General features: G+C 43.6%; 1 protein-coding gene across 1 annotated transcript in view; it reads right to left on the reverse strand.

Annotated features, from left to right (window-relative positions):
- Positions 1-27,143, reverse strand: part of ITPRID1 (ITPR interacting domain containing 1) — a 60,732-nt gene that overhangs the window by 27,477 nt on the left and 6,112 nt on the right. Inside the window, exons 2-9 of the mRNA XM_081931203.1 lie at positions 22,595-22,769; positions 21,873-21,921; positions 19,362-19,408; positions 17,029-17,071; positions 14,475-14,561; positions 10,140-10,342; positions 7,220-7,785; positions 4,522-4,576 (exon numbers count right to left, since the gene is read on the reverse strand). Coding sequence (XP_081787329.1) covers positions 4,522-4,576; positions 7,220-7,785; positions 10,140-10,342; positions 14,475-14,561; positions 17,029-17,071; positions 19,362-19,408; positions 21,873-21,921; positions 22,595-22,748 — 1,204 coding nt within the window. The 5' untranslated portion in view covers positions 22,749-22,769. The remainder of the gene's footprint in view (positions 1-4,521; positions 4,577-7,219; positions 7,786-10,139; positions 10,343-14,474; positions 14,562-17,028; positions 17,072-19,361; positions 19,409-21,872; positions 21,922-22,594; positions 22,770-27,143) is intronic.

Raw genomic sequence — 27,143 nt, forward strand, 5'->3', positions numbered from 1 at the left:
AACAAACACACTGTGAGGTGAGTGGGGCTGAGAGACTTCAAAGAAGCGTGACTGGCCCAAGGTCACCCAGCAGCTGCATGTGGAGGAGCGGAGACGCGAACCCAGTTCCCCAGATTACGAGTCTACTGCTCTTAACCACTACACCACACTGGCGTTGGTGTTGATGGACACCAACACGCACAAATGCCATACCTGTTACAATTAAGGGTTGCTGCTGCTGCTGCTGAATTTTCAGCCACCTGCTATCTTAGTCACCTTCACGTCCTCCCCAAAAGCCAGCTGAAAAGGGGAAAGCACTGGTGTGCAATAACAACTCTGTTCCCAGGTGCTGAACCGCGAATCTGCACACCACGTAAGTTCGGGTGAAAATAAAAGACAAGGCCCCTACGACCAGGCTGCCCTGATCTTCCCTATGCTCTATGCCTTTCCATTCCTTTGCACTGCCCCGCAGCCAGGATCCTCAAATGGATGTATAAATTGCTGGTAAAATGCGTACATCCTCCTAAGTGCCCGTCAGACATTTGCTGGGCCTCCCTAATACAGGACAGTGAGCAAAGCTTCATTACAGAACAATGGCGTTTGCTGCCAGAGCTTACAGATTTGAATAAACAACAAATAAGCAACATCTGCTCCAGCATATGTGTATGGTGGGAAAAAAGTCACAAAATAAAAGAATTTGTAAATGCCAAAAGCAACACTAAACTGCCAGTGCTACTGTAGAGTGAATTTTTAATTGCACATGCATACAAGGCAGGCTGTGGGTATTAGTCTCACATATGTCTGGTTGCTGCCAACCTGGGAGTATAGATGAATTTAATTAAATAAGGATTATCCCTTCTCCCCAGTACAATTACTTATTTATAACAATGATAAAATTGCCTAATAAAAATTGTAATATTTTGTGTAGAACACACACACACACACACACACACACACACACATTGCTCGAAAACACTCCGGTATTCCTTGGAAGTTATCTAGAGATGCTTGGGGTTTGAGTGTCTTTTAGAATTAAGTCTCTGCATTCGGCTCAAGGGGAAGGAAAGACGAAAGGAGCATCAGGATGCCTGGCACAGGGAACAGCTAAGAGAAACAGCTCACAGCAGCCAAGAAATGGTATTTCACTGCATGAGGGTGTGTGTGTTGTACAAAATTTTGAGCAACTGGACGAGGATGGGGGCCTGGTCCTAGAGCTAAGGGACCCAGGTACATTGGAAAGTATTTTCATCATGTCTTCGTAACTAAAATACTTGGTCTGTATCTTCCTTTTTCATGCTCAGTTAGATCTACCATACAGCGTAGTCTGTGCCCCTAACCAACTCTTATAAATATGGCCAGATTTAAAGTACATGAATTAGAGGGGGGAGGGGGGTACTTGATTGTTTGGAATAATTAACTCATCCCATACCTGAAGTCTCGGGACAAAAAAAAAACTCATTTCAAAGCTCTGCTTTTTTTTTATGATGGAAACAAAATGAAAAAAATTCCTTCCAGTAGCACCTTAGAGACCAACTAAGTTTGTTATCGTGGGACGTGGGTGGCGCTGTGGGTTAAACCACAGAGCCTAGTACTTGCTGATCAGAAGGTCGGCGGTTCGAATCCCCGCGACAGGGTGAGCTCCCGTTGCTCGGTCCCTGCTCCTGCCAACCTAGCAGTTCGAACGCACATCAAAGTGCAAGTAGATAACCAGGTACCGCTCCGGCGGGAAGGTAAACAGCGTTTCCGTGCGCTGCTTTGGTTAGCCAGAAGCGGCTTAGTCATGCTGGCCACATGACCCAGAAGCTGTATGCTGGCTCCCTCAGCCAATAAAGCGAGATGAGCGCCGCAACCCCAGAGTCGGCCACGACTGGACCTAATGATCAGGGGTCCCTTTACCTTTACCTAAGTTTGTTATTGGTATGAGCTTTCATGTGCATGCACACTTCTTCAGATACATTTTTTTTTTAAAAAAAGGTAAGGTAATAGAGTATGAATTACATTTCAGTACTATGTTTTCCTAATAGGTATACCCAAGTACTTTTTTTTCTTCAAAAAAAGAAGAAATAAAAACGTCAGTAATAAAAAAAATCCTGAAGCCTTAAAATAATAATAATACTAAATAATGTAAAACAGCAATAAATACTGGGCTGGATGAATCCCAAGATGGAATTAAGATTGCCGGAAGAAATATCAGTAACCTCAGATATGCAGATGACACAACCTTGATGGCAGAAAGTGAGGAGGAATTAAAGAACCTTTTAATGAGGGTGAAAGAGGAGAGACCAAAATACGGTTTGAAGCTCAACATCAAAAAAAGAAGATCACGACCACTGGGTCCATCACCTCCTGGCAAATGGAAGGGGAAGAAATGGAGGCAGTGAGAGATTTGACTTTCTTGGGCTCCATGATCACTGCAGATGGTGACAGCAGTCACGAAATTAAAAGATGCCTGCTTCTTGGGAGAAAAGCAATGACAAACCTAGACAGCATCTTAAAAAGCAGAGACATCACCTTGACAACAAAGTGAAAGCTATGGTTTTCCCAATAGTGATGTATGGAAGTGAGAGCTGGACCATAAAGAAGGCTGATCACTGAAGAATTGATGCTTTTGAATTATGGTGCTGGAGGAGACTCTTGAGAGTCCCATGGTCTGCAAGAAGATCAAACCTCTCCATTCTTAAGGATATGAGCCCTGAGTGCTCACTGGAAGGACAGATCCTGAAGCTGAGGCTCCAATACTTTGGCCACCTAATCTGCATTGGCTCCCAGTACGTTTCTGAGCACAATTCAAAGGGTTGGTGCTGACCTTTAAAGCCCTAAACGGCCTCAGTCCTGTATACCTGAAGGAGCGTCTCCACCCCCATCATCCAGCCTGGACACTGAGATCCAGCGCCAAGGGCCTTCTGGCCATTCCCTCATTGTGAGAAGTGAGATTACAGGGAACCAGGCAGAGGGCCTTCTCGGTAGTGGCGCCCGCCCTGTGGAACGCCCTCCCATCAGATGTCAAGGAAATAAACAGCTATCTTGTTTTTAAAAGACATCTGAAGGCAGCCCTGTTTAGGGAAGTTTTTAATATTTAATGCTGTATTGTTTTTAACACTCAATTGGGAGCTGCCCAGAGTGGCTGGGGAAACTCAGCCAGATGGGCGGGGTATAAATAAATTATTATTATTATTATTATTATTATTATTATTATTATTATTATTCACCACCTGAGGTGAAACAGCCACCTCCCACTACACTGCCATGCTGCTGGGCCGCCAAAGTCTCCCTTCTTTCTTCCTACCTGCAACAGTGGTGCCCAGATCTCAAAGATTTCTGTAAGATCTCATGAGATCTGGCTAAAAACCAGTGCCACTTCTCGGCCACCAGAAGAAGTAGCAGACTGGGCAGGGTTCCTGTACAGCTACCACCTCTTCAGATTCTGCCCCCCCCAAGGTGGCAGTTTCACCCCACCTCATGGGCAGGCAGGCAGGCCGGCCCCCATTGCTGTAACTAACACATATGAAATCCATACATTATTAAAGGTATAGGTACCCCTGACCATTAGGTCCAATCGTGGACGACTCTGGGGTTGCGGCACTCATCTCACTCTATAGGCCGAGGGAGCCAGCGTTTGTCCGCAGACAGCTTCCAGGTCATGTGGCCAGCATGACTAAGCCTCTTCTGGCGAAACCAGAGCAAGGAAGCACCATTTACCTTCCCGCCGGAGTGGTACCTACTTATCTACTTGCACTTTGATGTGCTTTCAAATTGCTAGGTGGGCAGGAGCAGGGACCGAGCAACAGGAGCTCACCCCGTCGTGGGGATTTGAACCGCCGACCTTCTGATCAGCAAGTCCTAGGCTCTGTGGTTTAGACCACAGCGCCACCCATGTCCCACTCCATACATTATTACCTGGTGGTATTTTATGATGCTAACTGAAGGCTGTCTAGGCATTTGCATTTGACACCTCCACAAGGAGGTCCCAGTTCTACCACAATTCACACATAGATTTTCATGAGACTTTGGATGCAGTTGAAACCTTGCACAGCACGCAACTAAGAGCAGATCTAAACGGTTGACCAATATGACGACGACATTGCTTATATAGAACAAAAAACAATGCAGAGCTAGTAGCAGAGCAGACTGGCTAATGGTGCAAACAGCAAGCCACCTATCTCTGGTGTAACTCAACCATGAAATCTCAGGCTGTACTTCCTACCTTCTAGCAGATAAGAATTACTCAGAAAATGCATCTTAGGAATGCCAACAATGAAAGTCTACTGAAAAGAAGATACTTCCTGCAATCTCTTTTGTTTACTTCCATCCCACTCTCCTACCCATTTACAACTTGTCTCTTACAAGAATCCCATCCATCCATCCATATGAAACTCTCCTTCAAAACAGAGAGGGTTTATATGTTGAATAAAGACATCAGGTTGTGAGGGAATGTTATTGGTTGACCACTCAGTCCATATCTCTGGCATTTCCATTTCCAAGGCTCTCACATACGGCAAATTTGCAAAATGTTATAGAGCAATTATGGTTGCTAATACCCACCTGAAGTGCTTTCAAGAGGATTTCCCCAGGAAGATTCATCCTCAAAGCTCTGGATCTGCGACAGGAGAGGGTAAAAACACTCCTTAAAGCAGCTCGTTTTTGTTCACTATTAAAAGTATATTTCTTCACTTTGACATTAGGATTTCAAATTAAAACAACACTGAACAAAGCAACGCTGAATGTTCTTCTGTTGTTGATGCGCCTTTGAAAATAGAACTTGGGTTTGGGGCTGTAAGTTAGAGTTTATAACACAGATCTGTTCCACGTGATACAATTGCAAGGTCAAAGCACATTTTTGCCTATTGGAAATCTCTCTCAAATAGAAAAATCAAGTGTTGGGTGCCAATGTTAGGCTGGTGCCCATTGAGACTGGCAAGGTGGGAGACCTGCAGCTGTTGGATGCGAGAGCCAAGGATATGTGGAGCCAAGTAATTCTAGATTTGTCCCCATCCTCTTCTCTGTTGAGTTCTACATTTACGAAACTGGGAATAAGGAGGAGGAAGCTGACAGGGCCACTCTCTGGACTAGTTGTAAGTAAGAATGCAGGTGGTGACTGGCCTTATTCACCCAAATGGATTGGCCTCCATGGGTAAGTGCTGCCAGAATGCAAAACACTGAGAAACAAGAAGGAGGGATGAGCACAAGTGCATTAAAAAAAACCCTAAGGGCACCCCCTCCTCCCCCAAAACAGCCCAATGAGGGCTGAGAAAAATTAATCATGGTTCATATTGTGAATATGAATGGTCAGGACTTTATGGCTTTCATTCTGCCCCAGGACATTACCCAGAGTGGAGACTATGAACAATGCACTGCAGAGAAGGCAATTGCTACAGTTGAGGGGCCCCTCTCATTTTCTGTTGAAACATCTCCGTATCAAATTATGCCCTGGTCATCTCTGTCACCTTCATGTCCCACAGGCAAGTGACAGGGAGGCAGACGACTTAGTCTGATGCAGAGATGTCCTTTCTCAGTCTGCTGCATCCAAGTCTTTATGCACACTTGTCTTCCATATCTTGTAGCTCTGCAGGAGCTGGCTACAGAGAGGAGGAGGGAAATCAGCATGGCCCCAGTCACTGGCCAGAGAACCAAGGGCTTGTATAACAACTGGCAGCACTTTTCTTGGTTCAGTCTCAAGGTAAAGGTAAAGGGACCCCTGACCATTAGGTCCAGTCGCGGACAACTCTGGGGTTGTGGCACTCATCTCGCCTTATTGGCCGAGGGAGCCGGCGTACAGCTTCCGGGTCGTGTGGCCAGGTTCTGGCGAAACAGAGCAGCACACGGAAACGCTGTTTACCTTCCCGCCAGAGCGGTACCTATTTATCAACTTGCACTTGGACGTGCTTTCAAACTGCTAGGTTGCTCCTGCAGGGACTGAGCAACGGGAGCTCACCCCGTTACGGGGATTTGAACTGCCGACCTTCTGATGAAGAATCTTAAATATTTCTGCAAGGACCTTTAGAATTGAGCACAATAAAGTGAATGAAATATTGGGATGGTATATTGAGGGGTTTTTTGGGAGGGTGTCTTCTTCTCAAACTGCTTGAAAATATTGCCCTCTTCACACTTTATATCATAAACACATCTCTCATAAACACCCGAACCCATAACGACCCAAAATTAGCATGCATAGCTAATGATAGGAAATAATCGTTCAGTGATTATGTCATACTATAACGCTCACAGGTTAGCATCTAAAAACAAGGATGTTGCTAGTATCACATCAATTCCCAAATGACATGCTATTTCTAAACTTCTGCTTAGTGAACAAGCTGGCAAGATTTGTAACCAACTTCCAATCTTCCAGTCACCACTCTCCACTACTGAATGGAGAAATATGGTTTCCTTTCTTCCTGACTTGCCCTTCCCAGAACCAAAACTCACCTATTATTTGAAATGTACACACTTCAACAAACAAAAAAACTGTGTAAAAAAATTGGTATATTGGGGGGTGAGGAATGTGCCTAAGTGTGCATATATTGGTGAAAACAGCATAAGCAGTCATCATATTAGGAGAAATTACTTACAAAAAGGAGGATTGTTTCAGGACTTCCTGACAAAATCACAAATTGATACAGAAATGTGATGAACTGAAGACTGGTAAAATGAAATTGACACTGGATGGGCTGGGTCTAGAGTTATGTTCCATGGCCTATGGATTTCTAATTCATTGGATGAGTTTTATTCTTTTATATAAAAGTAAAGGGACCCCTGACCCTTAGGTCCAGTCGTGGCCGACTCTGGGGTTGCGGCACTCATCTCGCTTTATTGGCCAAGGGAGCCAGCGTCCAGCTTCCGGGTCATGTGGCCAGCATGACTAAGCCGCTTCTGGCGAACCAGAGCAGCGCACGGAAGCGCCGTTTACCTTCCCGCCAGAGTGGTACCTATTTATCTACTTGCACTTGACGTGCTTTCAAACTGCTAGGTTGGCAGGAGCAGGGACCGAGCAACGGGGGCTCACCTGTTCAAACCGCCAACTTTCTGATCAGCAAGTCCTAGGCTCTGTGGTTTAACCTATATATTTTGTAACAATGATCTATTTTATGGTTTACTTTATTTTTCTTACTGCCATAAGCCACTTTGGGCAAGCATTGACTGGAAAGTGGCATAGAACTATTTTAAAATAAGATGTACACTAAAACCAACTTTCCTCTGTGCCTCCATCACCTGTCTATGTACAACACATAGCAATCTGTCTTACCTCCTCCATTTCAAAGGAATCTGAAGGCTTGCAGTTCAAGCTAGACACTCTCCTGAGCGTATGGGTCAAAAGGATATTGGGTTCTTTGCGTGGTCTGTCTTTAATGAGCATCTCAGAGGTGGAAGGAAGATGAGGCAGTTTCACTGGAAGGTGAGGCAACACCCGAGGTTTACTTGCTATGGATTGTGGAGTCTTTGCCTCCTTCTCACTTGGAAATGGTTCTTCTTTCAGAGGGACCAAGGCAGGATTTTCAGACAAGCCAATCCGCATTGCCATGTGCATGTCCACATCAACAGAAGAATTGTCTTCTTTGGCCTGGCATGTGCCGGCATTTCGGTACACTTGAGGGCCATGCATTGTTGTCTGCCTGGACACTTTTCTCAGGAGCTGACCTATTCTCCTCCTCTTTGCCTGTGTGACCACAAGATTCCGCTTCGGAGAGCCCACTGCACACTTCTCCTCTCCGGTTCTCTCTTCCGACTTATGATGCAGGGTGTTGATGTCATTCAGCAAAGAAGAAAAGGCGCTAGTCACATGATCCAGGACTTCCAATTGCCGAAAACGTCCTGACGTTTGAGACAGATGAAAACAAAACTTATGCATTTATTTGTTTAGTTGCAGACCAAACCTAGAAAGCTCCCAGGCTTCATACAACAAGCTGAAGACAGACAACATTAAATCTCTAAACTCAGATTGTATTGTTAACACTGCAATGTGGTTGCTGCCACAGAGCTTTGTGGCTGTCACACATGTTGTACATAGTTATATGTCTATTATGTGTAGGATAAACGTTTGGCAGCTCTAGTTTATGAATCAGAACTGAAATTCCTTTGAAATTTGCCCTTCTTTGAATTTTGTGGTGCAGTTCTCAACCTCAAAAATGTGTACAAAAACTATGTGTGTTTGGGGCGAAATGGGTCCCAAAATGCATACGAAATAAATAAATTAATGATGATGTGTTATATATTAATTAATACATTCAATTGGGATAAATGGCTTATGAAATTGCACATATTAGGAAAACTGAATAAAATGCATATGATTTTTTTGTGCAAACTTCTTAAAAATGTAGACCGATGTAGAAACGGAGTGAACTAAACTTAAAAATGGAAAAATGAAGAACTGTATGAAACTGTAAGAAACCAGAATTGGCAGATTCATTCATTCCTAATCATGTGTAACCTTAAAACACATGCACCAGCAACCCTGACAGAGGGAAACATGCTGTTATTAAAAGGACTCCCATGGTCCAACCATTTATGGATTGCAGCGAGGGAAATGGCCTCAGGAGAGAACCTTTGCCATGATAAAGATATCTCGGGGAGAACTATTAATTGAGTCTAATCTGGGTATTTGCAGAGGTGAATCAGAGACTTGGACTTTTCATTAACCATGCTTCACTCAGCAATAAACCCCTGAAGCACACACTTCAGGTTTTCTTTAACACTTATCACATTTACATTAAACCTGTGTGTCAGTTTTAGGGTATTTAGAATAAAAGAAAAAGGGGTTCTTTGAAAATCAGAAATGGGCAAAGTCATATTATTATCACCTAGGGAGGATTTTTTACCTGCCCCAGAGATGGAAGGATGTGCTGATTTCAGTTTTTTCAGTTTCTCATTTTCCCCCCATATTAAATTCAGTCGTCCACATTTCTGCAGCAATTTGTGGGGTTTTTGCACGCACACATAATCCTCATGAAAATTCATCAACATTTAGTGAATATATCTCTGAATAAGCACATGTTTGTATGCAGCTTTGACTGTTGTATACACTTTTCAATCAACTTTCCCTTATACAATGCATTTTTGTATATTAATTTTAATGCATGCCTTTCCCTAACAGATGATTTATTTATTTTTTGGTAAACATTGCTTGGTTGGAGAACTGTATCTCAAAATTTGAACAAGTGTGAATGTTGAAGAATGGCTGTGCTTTGGTTCTCATTTATTTCCAAAAGTATGAATTTGATAGATCTGCCTTTAAATGTGAACTGAATCAAACTTCTCCCCATTCCTACCTGCCACACACATTCTACAAACTAAAAGCTAACAAAGCACCTCATATTAAAGAGCCTTTTTACCAAAGAATCAGTCTTCTGAGAGCTGCTCCTATGTAGAAAGGGATAACATATAAATGGCCCAACCACTTCAGCTTTTGGTCAAGGCCCACACGATCAGTCCTTGTCTGAGTGGTTGTGCCATTTAAACAGCAGCTACTATACAAATTTGCTAGTAACAGAAAAGCAAATTTTCCACATGGCTAAAGTAACATTTTTTGACCTGTTGTGTTTGTTAATCTATTGTAATTGACCTCTTAAGGAGGATAAGCAGTGAATTCTCCATCTTCTATTCTTCTTAATTCCAGCATTAGATTGTATTCTTGCATTTCAACTTGGCCCTAAACTAAGTAGCCTGACAAATTGAACTTCATATTAGCGCAAGCCATACTGACAACTTCTTCTTCTCTTACAGAAACTAGATTTCAAACATTCTAACAGCTTCTTTCTCTGATTGAACATTTTTTGACACCATCCTAGCTCAGCCAATGAGTGTTCGAAACCTCACAGGAACTGCTACAAATTCAGTATACTATACAGTATAGATATAGTGGGTCAGATTCTCCTTTCATTATCGAAGCAGAGTATTATTTTCTGCTATAATTTGATTGAATGGACTTACATAGAAAGCAATTCTGAATCAGAGGCGGCCATAATGAAAACCCTTTCAGACACTCAAAGCTGGCTGCTGTCCAAAAATACCTTGCCATATTTATTAAGTGCAGATACCTCAATTGATTTCAATGAATAGTCCACTGGACTAACCTCTCAAAGTGCTTGATGGTTATAATAAGATTTATTCTCCTGATCTTTCCCCCCTCAGCAAAACCTTCTATTATTCTATTATTTTCATTTACTTACCACATAAATTGGGGCTTTCTATATCCATTCGTTTTCTTTGAGCTTCAATGAAGACACGGATGTTGATTCCTTTAGCTATGGAAGCACAACTGATGAACCGGGAAGGGATTTTAGTGCAGATATCCGGCTCATCTGTACCAAACCCCAAATCCAGCAGAATCTCAACTGGATCCTTTTCCGAGAAATCTAACCATTCAGTGACACTATAGAGAAAACAACCACATAAATTATGTTGCTGGATTGATATGGTATTTCATTTCACTAAGCTAAAATATATCCAGAATGAATCATACTCAGTCAAATCAATGCATGTAACTCTGCTGATTTCAATGGACCTATTCTGAGCACGATTTAACTGGATATCATTCTTCCTTCTTCCTCTTCCTAGCTCATGTCCGTATTGTGGAGCTAGATGAGCAGTGATCAATGTGGTACTCTTTACACGTTGCTGTACTACATCTACCATCATCTCTGGTTTCGCCTGATGGGAGTTGGAGCCCAACAAAATCTGGATGTAATGACATTGGCTATCTCTGAACTAGGTAAAGCTAGAGGTCCATTAGGTCCAGTCACGGATGACTCTGGGGTTGCACTCTCATCTTGCTCTATAGGCCGAGGGAGCCAGTGTTTGTCTGCAGACAGTATTTCCGGGTCATGTGGCCAGCATGACTAAGCTGCTTCTGTAAAAACCAGAGCAGTGCACAGAAACGCCATTTACTTTCCCACTGGAGCGGTACCTATTTATCTACTTGCACTTTGATGTGCTTTTGAACTGCTACGTTGGCAGCAGCAGGGACCGAACAACGGGAGCTCACCCCATTGCAGGGATTCGAACAGCTGACCTTCTGATCGGCAAGTCCTAGGCTCTGTGGTTTAACCCACAGTGCCACCTGCATCCCATCTCTGAGCTAGACAAGTACAAAATGGCCTATGAGAAGCTACCACCCAACAAATCTAAATTGACATTGTAAACTTTAAATTTGTTCCCAGATAAATAAACTTCTCTTTACAAGAGTAATTTGTTTACATTTATTTATTTATTTATTTGGGCTTATAGCTCACCTCATCCCAATGATTCAAGCCAGGTAACAATGCACATGTCCTTTTCAATAATCATTACTCATGTCAAGAGTTTCTGGCAATAATTTTGCTTGGCACCCATCCAACGCTCACTTAAGTACAACTCTCTTTCATGTCATGAAGATTCCTAGGAATGTTTTGGAGTTTCATTATGTATTAAGTTTTCATCCCTGAAATTAATCAAACTGGAAACACAGTCAATCAGTGGGTGTAATGTAGACAATGGTCAATGTGCAGCTCCTTCAGTTTAATACTGGTCACATTCAAGGGCACTGGAACTGCAACTCCAGGAAGACTTTGCCTCATGGCCAGTGCATGAGCCAAACCCTTCAAAGAATTCGGCTTCTTAACACACAGAGAAAACTAACACATAGGCCAACATGCAGAGGGCTGGGAGGCCAGCTGGCAAACCCCAGCTGTGCCGTCTCCTTCCATAGGCCCATGCTCCGACGTAAATCAGCGACCCGGGCTTCAAATCCAGGGCATGCTATCAGCAGAGAGAACTGCACACACAGAATAGGCGTGAGGCTTGTGGAAGCATACTACAACTACAGATTTATTCATCATAAATCAGGACAAAGAAACATGTCTCTTTCATGTCATCTCAGAGAGAATGGGCAAAGCAAAAGCTATACACAACAGAAGTTCCTAGCATACTGTGCTGGAATGTAAACAGACATGTGACACACATCTGTTCCTTAAGGTGGAATGGAAATCTCAACACAATACACCCTACTGGAAGTGAATAGAGAGAAGATCCCAAATGATTTCAGAGTGGGAGAGACTTCTCCTATTAAGAGGGAAGGCATCGAAAGGGCCCTTTGGCTCCTTCTCTTTCATGCAACTCAATCCAATTTTCTGGATTGCTGGTCAACTCAACCTCATCTTCAGTTGGAATTGGTCAAACCACATCAGGCCCTGTTGCATCCCTGGTTATGTGATTGGGATATCTCTCTCAACGTTGCCTGGTGAGAGTTCAGATCCTTTCCTCTCCCCCATCTCCTTGCCTCCCTTCTGTCTAATCCCATCCCTTCTCTCGACTTGCTTACTGGCTAATAATAATAATAATTTATACCCCACCCATCTGGCTGGGTTTCCCCAGCCACTCTGGGCGGCTTCCAACCAAATATTAAAAACAATACAGCGTCAGACATTAAAAACTTCCCCAAATAGGACCACCTTCAATTGTCTTTTAAAAGTAAAATAGTTGTTTATTGCCTTGACATCTGCTGGGAGGTGTTCCACAGGGCAGGTGCCACTACCGAGAAGGCCCTCTGCCTGGTTCCCTGTAACCTCACTTCTCACAGAGAGGGAACCGCTGGAAGGCCCTTGGCGCTGGACCTCAATCTACTGCAACAACAGCAGTAGAACAGAGAAAGGGAGGGAGGTCTCTCTCACTGTCATGCCCGTCTCTGGCACCCGGCATGCTACTACAGCTGTGAGCAGGAACCAGGACTGCTGGGATATATAGTTTCAGTGCAGTTGTAACACTTGGGGAAATGACACTTTCTGGTATCTTGCCTCAGCAGGACGCTAAGTGCCGACAGGAGTGGAGGAGAGAAAACATCCCCTTCTCCATTCTGCTGAAGCAGGAGGAAAGGAAAGTGGCTCAGATGAGGGTAGGGTTTGGAGCTGGGTGGCAGGGAAAGAAGACTTCAATTCTTCTCTAGCTCAAATTGGAATCTATCCAGGAGAACTTTCAGGTCTGTGGTGGTCCGCTCCCCTTGTATTTGAGGGACGCGGGTGGCGCTGTGGTCTAAACCACTGAGCCTCTTGGACTTGCGGATCAGAAGGTCAGTGGTTCGAATCCTGCAATGGGGTAAGCTCCTGTGGCTCTGTCCCAGCTCCTGCCAACCTAGCAGTTTGAAAGCACGCCAGTGCAAGTAGATAAATAGGTACCGCTGCAGCGGGAAGGTAAATGGCGTTTTCGTGCGCTCTGGTTTCCTTCATGGTGTTCCGTTGTGGCAGAAGCAGTTTAGTCATGCTGGCCACATGACCTGGAAAGCTGTCTGAAGACAAATGCCGGCTCCCTCGGCCTGAGAGCAAGATGAGTGCTGCAACACCAGAGTCAGCTTTGACTGGACTTAACCATCCAGGGGTCCTTTACCATTACCTTTTTTTACCTATTTAAGGTGAGCATTAAAAGTTTCAAAAATTTGTTCCTGGAGAGAACCAGAGAACATTCTGAACATTGCGAATCATAACTAAACCAGGGTCTGAAGCTCAGAGGAATTTGGGGGCAACTGAGCCATGAGAATCTGGCATGTGCTGTGAAGCCACTGAAAAGGAAAATGCTCAAGCACACATCCTCACTAGCTTTGACCACTGTCATTTACCATGGCAGACCACACTGATGCTGGAAGATGAAGCAACTGAATTGCACACATGCACATCCATCTGGAATGGGCCATGTGGGTGGCTTCTGCATCATCAACAAAACATGCATATCTATTTAGGTCCAACCACTTTCCGTTTTTGGGTGGGTCTGGGTGGCACTGTGGGTTAAACCACAGAGCCTAGGGCTTGCCGATCAGAAGGTTGGCGGTTCGAATCCCCGCGACGGGGTGAGCTCCCGTTGCTCGGGCCCTGCTCCTGCCAACCTAGCAGTTCAAAAGCACATCAAAGTGCAAGTAGATAAATAGGTACCACTCCGGCAGGAAGGTAAACGGCGTTTCTGTGTGCTGCTCTGGTTCGCCAGAAGCGGCTTAGTCGTGCTGGCCACATGACCAGCTGTACGCCAGCTCCCTCGGCCAATAAAGCGAGATGAGCGCCACAACCCCAGAGTTGGCCACAACTGGACCTAATGTTCAGGGTTCCCTTTACCTTTTCCTTGTTTTTACAATCAAGCGGCATGTCAATTATATGAAATTAACAAACAAACAAACAAATATTTTCTTTGAGCACCAATGTGGTCTTTCTGGGAAATTCTGAGTTGGAAAGGAGGGCAATTTGCATCAGATTTTTTTTTCCAGTTTGCATCAGAACATTTTCTGCTGCCCTTGAGAGTGATGTAATTTAGCATGTTTATTTTACTTGGATTGAGTAAACAAAGCCAAACACTTCAAAACTGCCAAGTATGCCCAATATTTATTTGCAATTGGCAGCCGTTCGTTGCTACGAATGAACTTGTGAAACAGAAAATTTTCCGCAGAAAAACAAAGCACCAGAAAAAACGTCCTGTCCCGCATAGCCAAATTTGAGGCGTGTGCCTTGCACCGTGAAAGCCGCAAACATTGAAATCTAGTTGACACTGACCTTCTGGGGGCACTGGGAAGAGAATGTGATGAGCCAGCACTATTCCATCGCGAAAGGACCGGCATTTCTGAAAACTGATGCAGGGATCTATAGTAGTGGGAGAAAGCAACAATGAAATTTGTTTACACTCAAGGTCCTCTGGGATGTCATTATAATTTCTTTCTGGAGTAAACATTTGCATCTTTCTTTTAGTTCAAAATGTTACTTTGGCGGAGCTCTTCAGGAGAAGAGCATGTATGATACTGTGGCAAACACATTTGTTCTCAGGAACAGTATGTTACAGGAGGTGTTAGAATGTAGGTGTTAGGTACCGGTAAATGCTAATTATAAAGGTGGCAGCGTATCTTCGCTTTTGACAGATGGTGTAGCTTTGGAAATCTTTGGGGAGCACACGTTCTCTAACCACCTACTTTCTAGAAAGATATAACTGCTTTTAATAAAGCTCTATCTCTGTAACATGCAATGAGCAATACCAGAAGGAACACCCTCACATCTTTATTTTGTCAAGATTTCTAGCTGCGACTTGTTAACTAGTTTGCTGTCTGCAATGGATTATGAAAGTGTGAGCTGCACTCTCCTCAACCCCCGCCTCAAATGCCCTCCACCCCAGAGGTCTGTTTTTCTAGATCACCTGGAAACATAAGTAAAAGGTAATTCATAAAAAGATAAGAGAATTAATAAGGACTTGGCTACCTACATTTCCCTGCTTTGTTTAGTTTTGTCTGTTTATAGAATCTTTTAAAGCAGCCCTTTACCATACAGCCATACAATTCAAAACAGGTAAAATGGTTTGCGCCATTATAAAAAGATGAAAAAATCCAAGCAAAATTAGTATAGATTAAACAAAGAGGCACAGGTTGGTCCCACAAAAATACCTTAACTGTCAAAGGGAAAAGAGGTTTGTCTTCAGCATTTGGTAGAAGCTGAATAATGATGGGGCCAGGCGCACCGCTGTAAAGGAGTTCCACAATTTGGGGGCTGCCACAGAGAAGTCTCTGGAAGCAGTAGCAGGGTGGCACAGACCGTGTGTGTTGCTGACCTGGGTTCCCAATGGCACATGTCACTGTCAGTTACCGAGGGGAGGGGACAAGGTAGCTGGGAGCTTGGCACAGTGGGCAGAACACTGCTGGATTTCATAGAATTAGAGAATGGTACAGTAATAATAATAATAATAATAATAATAATAATAATAATAATAATAATAATAATATATTTATACCCTGCCCATCTGGCTGGGTTTTGTTGGAAGCCACCACTCTGGGAGGCTTCCAACAAAATATTAAAATGCAATAGTCTGTTAAACATTAAAAGCTTCCCTAAACAGGGCTGCCTTCAGATGTCTCCTAAAAGTCTGGTAGTTGTTCTTCTCTTTGACATCTGGTGGGAGGGCGTTCCACAGGGCGGGTGCCCCTACCGAGAAGGCCCTCTGCCTGGTTCCCTGTAACATGGCTTCTCGCAGCTAGGGAACCGCCAGAAGGCCCTTGGCACTGGACCTCAGTGTCCGGGTAGAATGATGGTGGTGGAGACACTCCTTCAGGTATATGGGACTGAGGCCATTTAGGGCTTTAAAGGTCAGCACCAACACTTTGAATTGTGCTCAGAAACGTACTGGGAGCCAGTGTAGGTCTTTCAAGACCAGTGTTATATGGTCTCGGCAGCTGCTCCCAGTCACCAGTCTAGCTGCCACATTCTGGATTAGATGTAGTTTCCGGGTCACCTTCAAAGGTAGCTCCACGTAGAGTGCATTGCAGTAGTCCAAGTGGGAGATAACAAGAGCATGCACCACTCTGGCAAAACAGTCTGTAGGCAGGTAGGGTCTCAGTCTGCATACCAGATGGAGCTGATAAACAGGTGCAAACTGAATAGTTTAGTGAAACGAGGTTTGTATCCAGCATCCCATTAAGGCTTTATTCAATTCTAGGTTGTTCTAATTTTTTCCTTAAACTTTGTGATTTTTGTTATTTAGTTTGATTCTATAAGATAATATTTCTAATCGATTACTTCTCATTTCAGGGATTTTCATGGTATTTCATTTGTTTTGTGTAGTTTTCGGTTTCCGTGACTGTCTTTTTTCTACTAGAATTAGAGAAAGGGCTGCCAGCTGTCTATGTGTACAGCCAGGTTCGTCTGACTGCTCCCTCATGTGACCGTTACACAATGGGTTGTTTACATGTAAGAACATCTGACTGTGCGCCTCAACCCTGGTTTTACTCACATCCTGTTGGAGAGATCTATGCATCAGAGTGCAGAAGCCTCTTCCACTCCTTGTTACTTGCTTGTGTTAGCATGAAAGATTGCTCCATATTTTAGCGTGAATATTTCGCATTTACACCGACATACAATTCTGGCTAATTATACATATCACATTTAGCTTAATACTAGGAAAATGTAGATGTCATCATTAAGCTAACAAATATTCTTCCTGCCACCTTACAGTTCAGACATCGTAAGCTTGCCTACACAATTAATTGCACTGCCTTCACTTAATTTTGAATTTTGAAGCACAGAAGTGAATAGCGCCCAACATGCACCCAAACACCATACATGAACCTACCGCATGTAATTTTGCACGGTCATTTGGGCCATTCCTGAGGGAGCTGCAAAGAAATAGAATTCATTGATATTTATTTTTTCCTTAAGTCCAACAGGCAGGATTTTTAAAATCAAGATTTGAACTTCACTGCATGACCAGGTATATATTTTTTGCAAAGCAGATAAAGGGAAGACAAAAGTTATCCATCCATTGAAACAAAGAAACTGAGATATGGGAAATGTCTTTTTCAGCTGTAAATATATTTGTGTGTTGGTAGTATGTATTGCCACAAATAAAATGGGTAACAATAGTATTGTAATATGAAGAATAGCTAATGCTTTTCTAGGCTGATGTATAGTGTCCAAGTCAATTGAAGTAATAGTACCACTCTTAGACCCCATCTGGAGTACTGTGTCCAGTTCTGGGCACCATAATTTAAGATGGATATTGACAAGCGGGAGCACATGCGGGGGGGGCAACCATGCCTGATGAGGAACTGTTGAGGGAGTTGGGTATGTTCAACCTGGAAAAGAAGGAACTGAGAGGAGATATGATGGCCATCTTCAACTATCTTAAGGGCCGTCACATGGAAGATGGAGCAAGCTTGTTTTCTCCTACACCGGAGGGTAGGATTCGAACCAATGGAGTCAAGTTACAAGAAAGGAGATTGCAGCTAAACATCAGGAAGACAGTAAAAGCTGTTTGACAGTGGAACAGTCTCCCTCTGGAGGTCGTGGACTCTCCTTCCTTGGAGGTTTTTAAGCAGAGATTGGATGGCCATCTGTCATGTGTGATCTAGTTGAGATTCCTGCATTGTAGAGGGTTGGTCTAGGACAGTGATGGCCAAACTTGCCCTCCAGCTGTTTTGGGACTACAGTGCCCATCATCCCTGACCACTGGTCCTGTTAGCTTGGGATGATTGGAGTTATAATATAAAAACAGCTGGAGGGCCAGGTTTGGCCATCACTGGTCTAGGATGATTCTCAGGGTCTCTTCCAGCTATACAATACAATGATTCTATGATTCTAAGAAGACTTTCCCCCCCAATATTTTTGGGAAGGTCCATACATTTAAAGAACATTCAAAGCACATTGAAAGCACATGGCTTCCCCCAAAGAATCATGGGAACTGTAGTTTCCCCTTGCACAGCAACAATTCTTAACACTCTTAACAAACTACAGTTCCCAGAATTCTTTGGGATAGGGCCAGCCCAATGCATTTTGCTTCCGGAAGCACAGGAGCAAAGGATGCCCAGCTCTCCAAGTCAAGTGAATAGTACCCATGGCTAGCTAAATTATTTTGGTGCCAGAGGCAGAAAATCCCACAGACACCTCTTCCCCTCCATGGCAGTGAAAATGAAAGCATAATAATTTAAATAAAAAGTGCTGGCCTTTCGTGGCACCTAAAAGCAGGTTGCTCAAGGTGGCTGCTTCACTCTGCCTAATGGTAGGGTCAGCCAATTATATAAGAGGTTGGGCATTATAAAAAGTAAGTCTGGCCATTGAAACACATTCTACTAGGTGTGCAGATGACTGATATATTTTCAGGAATAGCACCAGCCATCAGTCAACCAAGATCCCACGCTGCACTGGCCCTTGCAACCTCCAGATTAGATCTAGCCTAGTTGAAAGAGTTTTTTTGGTTCTACAAAACCAAATTCCAGACCACACGCCCTGAAACTTCTTGCACACTTGGATGACATGTGGAGCATTGTAAATGTATTCCAGACCATGCAGCTTTACAGCTGGAATCCCTGAAGCTGAATAAGTTGATTTTCGGACAGAATTACAGAAGCTGAGTGTGACTACATCTGGCTGTTTAAGCACTTCGGGTGATACATTGGATTTGAAGTAATAACTCTATAAAACAGTTCAGTATATGAATATAGTGACAACGTTACTGTGAAAAACGCAACGTGACTAGCAACTTGAATTACTGAACACGTTTCCACTGACATGAAGTTAATTGTATCCGCGGTTATCAATTTGCAGTTTAAAAGTGGTACAATGTAAGGCATTATCCAAAACTCAAAAACAGCAGAAAAAGGAACATGGAATGTGAAAGAAATCTCTTGAAAACATTGTGAGCTCGGTTAGAAATGGGACAGAAAACTAGTTAGCAAGTCATTGATGTAATACGCTGTCTTTGTTTGCTCAGATTTGCCCCATGGCTTTGGCCTCTGCTCTTTCTACATGTATTTCTAAAGAGTCAGTGTTAGTCTGATTAAGCAAATGTTTGCTCTGAATCAGGATTAAATGAATGGTGCAATGTTTCATGAAGGATTTCTAATGACCTACTTTAGGCACCCTTCCTGTACCACATTATTGTCAAATAAAGTCCAAGTGTTGCCTTACCTCCTGCTTTGCCTTGGCTTTCTTGCAGATCTTCGCTTTCAGATAAGCTGTTAAAAGAAAGGTGGGGAAACTGGTTGTTGCCATTCAAGAGAGAAGATTAAATATCCAGAACTCTGATCCACTTATTTACAAAACAGATGTGGCAAGGATCCTTTCTAACAGAAGAGATTCTTTGCGACTGCTTAGGAAGTTTGCCAGTCTGATGGAGTTTCTCTATATTATTCTGCTTGCTAGTTTAACATTATTATTTTTTATATTCCTAGTTCCTGGGTGACCATTAATCTAGGAAGTTTGCCTATTAAGGTAAGGTTACCAGATTTTTTTTCAAAGAATCCGGGGACCCTTTTTTTTTTGAAAAGAGAAAAAAAGTTATTATTATTATTATTTTAAGAAGTAATCTCTTCTGTGGTCTCCTCTGTCACACAGCCTTCCTCTGCACCCCAGCCTGCTCTCTTGGAGTGCTAGCTGCCATGGAGTAGGCTCGGGCTGGGCCAGGCCTGGGCTCAGCCACATGTCCTTGCCCTCCTGGTGCTCTCCTACCTCTCCTTCTCAGTGGCTCCCTTTTTCTCTCCTTCCTCTTTCTCTCTCTTCCTTCTCCTTCTCCTCTCCTCCTTCTCCCTGCATCAGCTTCGGGTTTTTCCTGACCCTGGAGCACTGCTGGGCTGTTGGCTGGGTGCTCTTGCTCCCAGCTAGATTTGGGTCACGGGGGTATGGGGGGGTGTCAGCGGTTCCCCCAGTTGACATGCCAGGCGTCCCCAGTTCCCCTTCGGCAGTGGCAGCAGCAGCGGCAGTCAGCAGCCCTCTGTTTGGTTCAGGAGCGGCTTGCTGCCATGGTGCCCGCCATTTTGCCTCCCAGAAGTCCCCATATGATGTGTTTTATGCCGTTGGACCAATCACGCAACGTTCTTTCCCTACTAATAAATCCACAACACTTAAAATATAAATCCGGGGACATTAAATGAAATCCGGGGACGGATTTTGTCCAGGGACAAATTTGTAAATCCAGGGACTGTCCCCGGGAAACGGGGATGTCTGGTAACCATATATTTAGACAACATGCCAATAAAAGTTTCATAAAAAATAAAGGCTGCTGGTTATTAGGGATACAGGTTACTTAGGAAATGTGTGCGCTCTTGGGAAACTACCTCCCTCCTTTCAGAAATCCCAAATTTATTATGAGTAGCATATAAACCCTTTCAGCTCAGAAAGATTCAGGGCAGCCATAATTTCCACCAATGCCCTTCCTTTCCCTTCTTTAGCTACTAAGGTGGTAGGAGTTAAAACAGCATTCAAGGTCAATGTTGAAGGGTGCTTTTAACCTGCTTCTGCATTATAAGATGCTCCTGTTCTTATGAACTCTGGTAAGGATAGTTTTTGAAAAGTTCTTTCTGATTCATTGACCAGGATGAATAAAACATGTTTTCCCCCCAGTGCAGTGCTGGCTGGCGTCCATGGGGACTGGAAACACAGAAAGCACAGAGATTCACACTAGGAGGAGCTTGAATCAGTGAGAGGTGCTCCCTGCTGAATACAAGAAGAGTCACGCGGAGACTAAGGGGGAGGAGATGAAAAGGTAGTACTCACTCCTGGATTGGTTGTTAGAAAGCAGGCAGGTGGCAGCCGTCTGGGGACAGATTCAGGTTGTTGGGGCAGCGACCCATTCATACAACTAGACTACTGCCCTAGTGAACTGTTTCTGAGAGTCTTTTTCTCATGAGGCTGAGCCAAGATGCTTCCTCATGTTGTTATCCCACTGACAATCAGCAAAATGGGGGGATTTCAAGCAATTTGGGTGATGGAAATGAGAGTCTGCTGTGAGACTCTTTTTAAGAAAACAGAAAACAAATGTGGATCCTCTCATTATGGACTACTATTGGCCAGTATTTTATGCCCCACCCTTGAGTAAGGGAGTGGAAAAGGTGGTGTTTGGGGGATTATACTGCTTTTTTGGAAGCATTCCTGTCTGATATCTGATGCGGCGTGGGGACAGAGCTGGCCTTGGCCACATTGGTGGATAACTTGTGTTGAGGAATGCTGATGGACATATGTCCCATTCTATGGTCTTTGGTCTGTGGGGTGTTTCAGAATCCCATTTGGTCCCCTGTGTCCATAAACGAAGCTACTGGGAGACGTAATCTGGACGCTTGGACTAAAGTGTGTGGATGGAAATGAAATACCTGTGTTTGGTAAATATCCATGTTTCTTCATCTACATAGAACGTATCCATGTGTCTAGTACCAATACGTTTATAACTAGATCATTTGTTATGAAGCTTATTGTTTAAGAGAGACAAGGTATTTCCTTTAAAAAAACAACAAAAACCTCTCTCTCTCTCTCTCTCTCTCTCTCTCTCTCTCTGTGTGTGTGTGTGTGTGAATGAGATTTTTATCCACTCCAATTATCTCATTATTAGATGTACAGTTGGCTCTTTATATTGAAACTTTATCCATACAATTGCAAGGATTAGTTTTTTTAAAATTGATCATGCTATTCAGGACTGCTCATACTTACTAGAAACCAGAGTCCATCCAGTTGCAAAGGTTCTTTTCTTTGTGGTCCACTAAAAATTAGACACAGCAGAATATTACTTATTTTCTCACCCACCCCAGATTTCTTCAAAAGAGCTCAGAGTTCTTTCTTCCCCTCCATTTTATTCTCACAACATCTGCAAGGTTGGTTAGGCAAACAGATTGTATCCGGCCCAGGACCAACCACAAAGTTTCATAGTTACTGGGGATGTGAACCTGTGTCTTCTCATGTCTATTTGGCTAGAATGTGACCAAACAACTACTGTGGCTGCTTGATTTTCCCCACCCTGCCAATAAAGCAACACAACTATCTACTGCATAACTGTTATGTATTGTTTGAAATATGAGTCTGAAGGCTTCATCTGTAGACAATGCACAAGAACATCACTGCACAATGAGAGCATCTACAGGCCCTAAGGAGGTTCCTTCACACTGCAGTCTCACTCCTTCCAGAAACTAGGATAGCATGAGTATGGGAAAGAATCATGTCATGGAGTCCACCAACGTGACACGGAGTACAAGTCAATACATGTCTACTTAGAGTAAGCCCCATATAGTCCAGTGGGACTTATGCCCAGTTAAATATGAATAGGATGGCCACCACAATGCTTCTGATTTTCATTCCATACCAAATTGGCTCCCAAGTGAGGAAGATAAGGGATCTTTAGATACTAAGATCTTAAAACACCTCATTGAACCTCTTACCAAGTTGTGGTGGAGAAAGAGGCTTGTCTACCACAGCTTTTGGAGCTGGAAAATCTTCACCCAGTTGCGTCCATGACATTTGGGTTGATGAAAGCAGTCCTCTCTTCTTTTCAGTGTCAATATTGGTTCCATGGTGGTGGGATTCTGAGAACATCTCAGTGTAAAAATGAAATGGCTTTAAAAAAAAAGATGGAACGAAGATCAGTTTAGTATAATGAATGAATGATTGACAACCCTGGATGAAGCTGAAGAAGTTGTGGAGAGTAAGATCTGCTTGAGCATCAGAGCTGTGGGTAAAAAAGCAGAGCTTGCTCTTAAGATACACTGAAGGATACACTGAAAAAAATGATGCATTTTCTTTTTTAATGTGTCATATAATCTATAGAAAAGTTATCAACAAAAAACAAACAGAAACCCCCTCTTTTTTTCATTTTCTATTCCTTCCTTCCCTCCTCCTTTCTTTTTTGAAGCACAGGTATTTGTGCCCTCTGGTGTACATACCCTAGCAGTTGGGTCCATTTAATTGTCTAAACAATTGTTTCATTGTTAATTAACTTGGAGCATAGAACCAGTGAGCTTTGCCAGATGTGTAAAACGCTCCTGAAGAGTAATCTCCTGTGGTCAGAAACACGGGGAAGTCAACTGCCCACTCTCACTAAACGGCAGCCTTGAGGCTAATCAGGAGAAATACGGAATCCCCATACCATCAACTTCATGTCAGCCGCCCAAAGCTGGCTGAGATAAAAAGCTCTTACACCACTTGGCTCAGTGAGTGGAAAAAGTGCTCGTAGTATCCATGGGACAACCACGCCAATTCACTAGGCTGATCTGATATTTTGTGAATGAAGATTCATGCCGCCTTTGGCTCACAGACTCCCTCCAACTCCCTCCTTTCTCAGTTTGAGACTCACCAACGTAAAATTCTGGTTTCTAAGGTGGGTTTGCGAAGCAAGCACAAACCACACTTTATTGATTTGAACGAAGCGGCAAACTATGGGCTTTTGAAAACTAGGAAAGAATAGAGGCTCCTTGAAGGCTCATTAATGTAACCTAAGCAAAGGTTTAATTCTGTGTCTGAATCAGCCTCATGATACATTGGAAATGACAATTGCCTACAGAAGAAGCCCTCAGCCTCAAAACAACTGCAAAGTGGGAAGGAAGAATGACAGACCCTCCAAATGTCCTTATTTTCCAGGGATAGTCCCGGATTTACAGAAGTCATCCCGGTTTCTGATTTGATTCTGGAATATTCCATTTTTCCTTAGGACGTCCCTATTTTCACCAGAGAGATGTGGAAGGTATGGAGTTATGCCACCCAAGCCAAGGAGATAAGTACACAGTGGTACCTCAGGTTACATAGGCTTCAGGTTACAGACTCCGCTAACCCAGAAATAGTACCTTGGGTTAAGAACTTTGCTTCAGGATGAGAACAGAAATTGTGCTCCGGCAGCGCGGCAGCAGCAGGAGGCCCCATTAGCTAAAGTGGTACCTCAGGTTAAGAACAGTTTCAGGTTAAGAATGGACCTCTGGAACGAATTAAGTACTTAACCCAAGGTACTACTGTACAACCTTTAGAAGACATCTGAAGACAGCCTTATATAGGGAAGTTTTTTAAAAGTTTAATTATGTTTTCATACATGTTGCAAGCCACCCAGAGTGACTGGGGCAACTGGTTACCCCAGTCAGATGGTCGAATCATCATCATCATCATCGGAGAAATGTTGGAGGGTATGGAATGGGAACTTTGGCCTCAACCAGGATGCACAAGAGATGCAAACGTCTTAAGAAAAAATGTAGTGTGAATAAAGCAGCTAGTACAAGGAGAGTTCTAGAAAAGTGGAGAATCAGAAAACTAAATGGGACAATGTCATCAACCTGAATAACCAGCTATCTAAAGTGGAATTCAGAGGGTCCTTACAATGTTTTCTGCCTGCCTGTTTTTTAACTGTAGTGTACTGTCTTGGTGTAACTTAGGGGTAGTCAACCTTTTTATACCTACCGCCCACTAATGCATCTTTCCTGATGGTCAAATTTCCTTACCGCCCACCAGTGCTTGATGGAAGGAGGATTCAGCCTGTGCTGTAGAACCCCCTGCCGCCCACCTAGAACCCTGAAACACCCACTAGTGGGTGGTAGGGACTAGGTTGACAACCCCTGGTGTAACTAGAAACCTCTGTAGCAATGACGCAAGAAAATGTTGACATGGACTGAAACGTTTATAGAGTCCTGGGTAATCACTTGCCTTACGAGCAAATTTGATCTACACGTTGCCTGCCAAGTTCGTTTTCTGTACATAGAAAGGATTGTGTGAATCAGTCCTGTGACAGCAGAACTACATCAATAGTATTAAGAATTATCAGCATAGAAAAGTCAGTGGGTTGTCAACAAGAGTTATCTTAGCAGATCAGAAGCAGTAGCAAAGAAGATTTTAGAAAGCGTGTTCTCCATCACGGAGAGCACATGTTGCGGTTGGGGATTCCAAGACACCTTGCTGTTTCTGGGCAGATGGTTTGGCCAACTCGTAAGCAGGGGCGGGCTGTTACTGGGGAAAATGACATGTTGCCATTTAGTGATTGACAGCCCTATTTGTTAAATACAAGGCACGCAGCAACGCATGTCCTCTTTTGCTGCGTGCTTCGGATCACCTGCCCTCCCTTCCCTAATGTTAGGCTGTTTGCTTGACCTTGCTATTGCCTGTCATGGGGTCGTCTGTTTTTGACGCAGGGGCCCGGTAGGAATTTTGCCATTTGGCTGATTAGTGTGTGCCGCTTGGTTTTCGCCTACCGTGTAGCAAATCGTCACAACTTGTAAGATTTGCGGTTAGGCATTGGTGTGGAATTGGTTGCTGGAGGGGTATGGATTCGGCTGTGCCTGTCCCCCAAAATGCTGCTGCTGCTGAAGGGTTTTACTGTTAAAGGAACCCAGGGGCTCCCCCATGCTTTTGTCCGAAACCCCCTGGCAAGGGGCTAGGGCCACGCAAGCCCCTGGGAGCATGCTGGGGAGAGATGAGGCATGGTTCCCAGTCCCGTCTCTCTCCCCAGGTGACTTACCCTTCCTGACTTCGGGGGGGGGTGCGAATGTCAGAGCTGTCCCCGTGTGGGGGCAGTTAGTGCTACCAATGCCTAAGCAACCACTCACAATTGCTGTATTTGAATAAAGTTGTGGCCAAAATTATGCCAAAAAAATTTAAACAAAAATTAAGTGTCAATTGTGTTTTCCTTTGGGGTGTATTGGGGACCTTGACACGCAACAACTAAAAACATTAAGACATGTGCTAAGAAATGTAAATGTTACAGAGACTGTGCCCTGGAATCTTATACTAACCGTATAAGAATCTTAAGCATGTTGTGGCACAGGTTGGTCTATTTTTAGAGGCATTTGCATCTGGATAAAAAGAAATTGGCTCTCTTTTCTGAAACAACACTTGTGTATACTAGATTTGATCCAGTGTTAATAGCAAAATCCCTATTGCCAAGATACAATCAGATGTCGGACATCAGAGAACATTATGCTGCTGAAAAGAAAAGGGCTTTGCGGAAATAATAGACGGTGCTCATGGAAAACAATATAAAAGAAAACCCCAGCATATGCAGGCATAAGATATAGGGACATAAAGCTATAAAGGCCGTATCATCATATATGAGCCAAAGTCATAAAATATATAAATATGAGCAGCTGGAGCTAGAAAAGCAAATCTGGGAATTGGAGAGGGGGAGAAGATTTAAATTAACCAGCAACTTATTGCTCCAAGAGGGTAAAATTGTGAAAGCACTGCCAGAGGCCCCAATTTCAGTCCAGGAGTGTGGAGTAGTTTGCTGTGCTCTTCATTTGATAAAGGCTCTATGGATAGAGCAAAAGAATCTTGGAGATTATTGGCTCATCTTAATACGAGCAGAATATCCTGGAGGCTGATAATGGAATGGTCTAAAAGACAAATGGCTCAACCCTAACACTTGACACTTAAGAAAGGACATACAAACAGCTACACCAGATCACCATTGCCCAGGGTTGTGGGTATATGTGGTATTGCACAGCAGTGCTTTACAAAAACAGTTCCTCTGGATAATGCATTGTGAGTGGGTGCATAGAGTTGGGAAGAGAGAGATAAAGGAAATTAAAAGAAACCATGCTTGAGTTCTGTGTCTTAAAAGCTTGAAGATGACTGCTCTGGTGTGCTCACCAAGTTCCTTGTCCCCTGTACTAAAAAGAATGGAGAAGATACTTGCATAAATTACAAATGACTCTGGGGTTGAGGTGCGTATCTCACTCACAGGCAAGGGAGCTGGCGTTTGTCCACGGACAGTTTTTCCGGGTCATGTGGCCAGCATGACTAAGCCACTTCTGGCGTAACGGAACACTGAAACCAGAGCAGCGCATGGAAATGTCGTTTACCTTCCTGCCAGAGCGGTACCCATTTATCTACTTGCACTTTCTGTGTGCTTTCGAACTGTTAGGTTGGCAGGAGCTGGGACCAAGCAACAGAAGCTCACCCCGCGGCGGGGATTCGAACTGCTGACCTTCTGATCGGCAAGCCCAAGAGGCTCAGTGG

This window comes from Podarcis melisellensis (genome assembly GCF_964234715.1).
Source record: "Podarcis melisellensis genome assembly, chromosome: 12".
NCBI lineage: Eukaryota > Metazoa > Chordata > Lepidosauria > Squamata > Lacertidae > Podarcis > Podarcis melisellensis.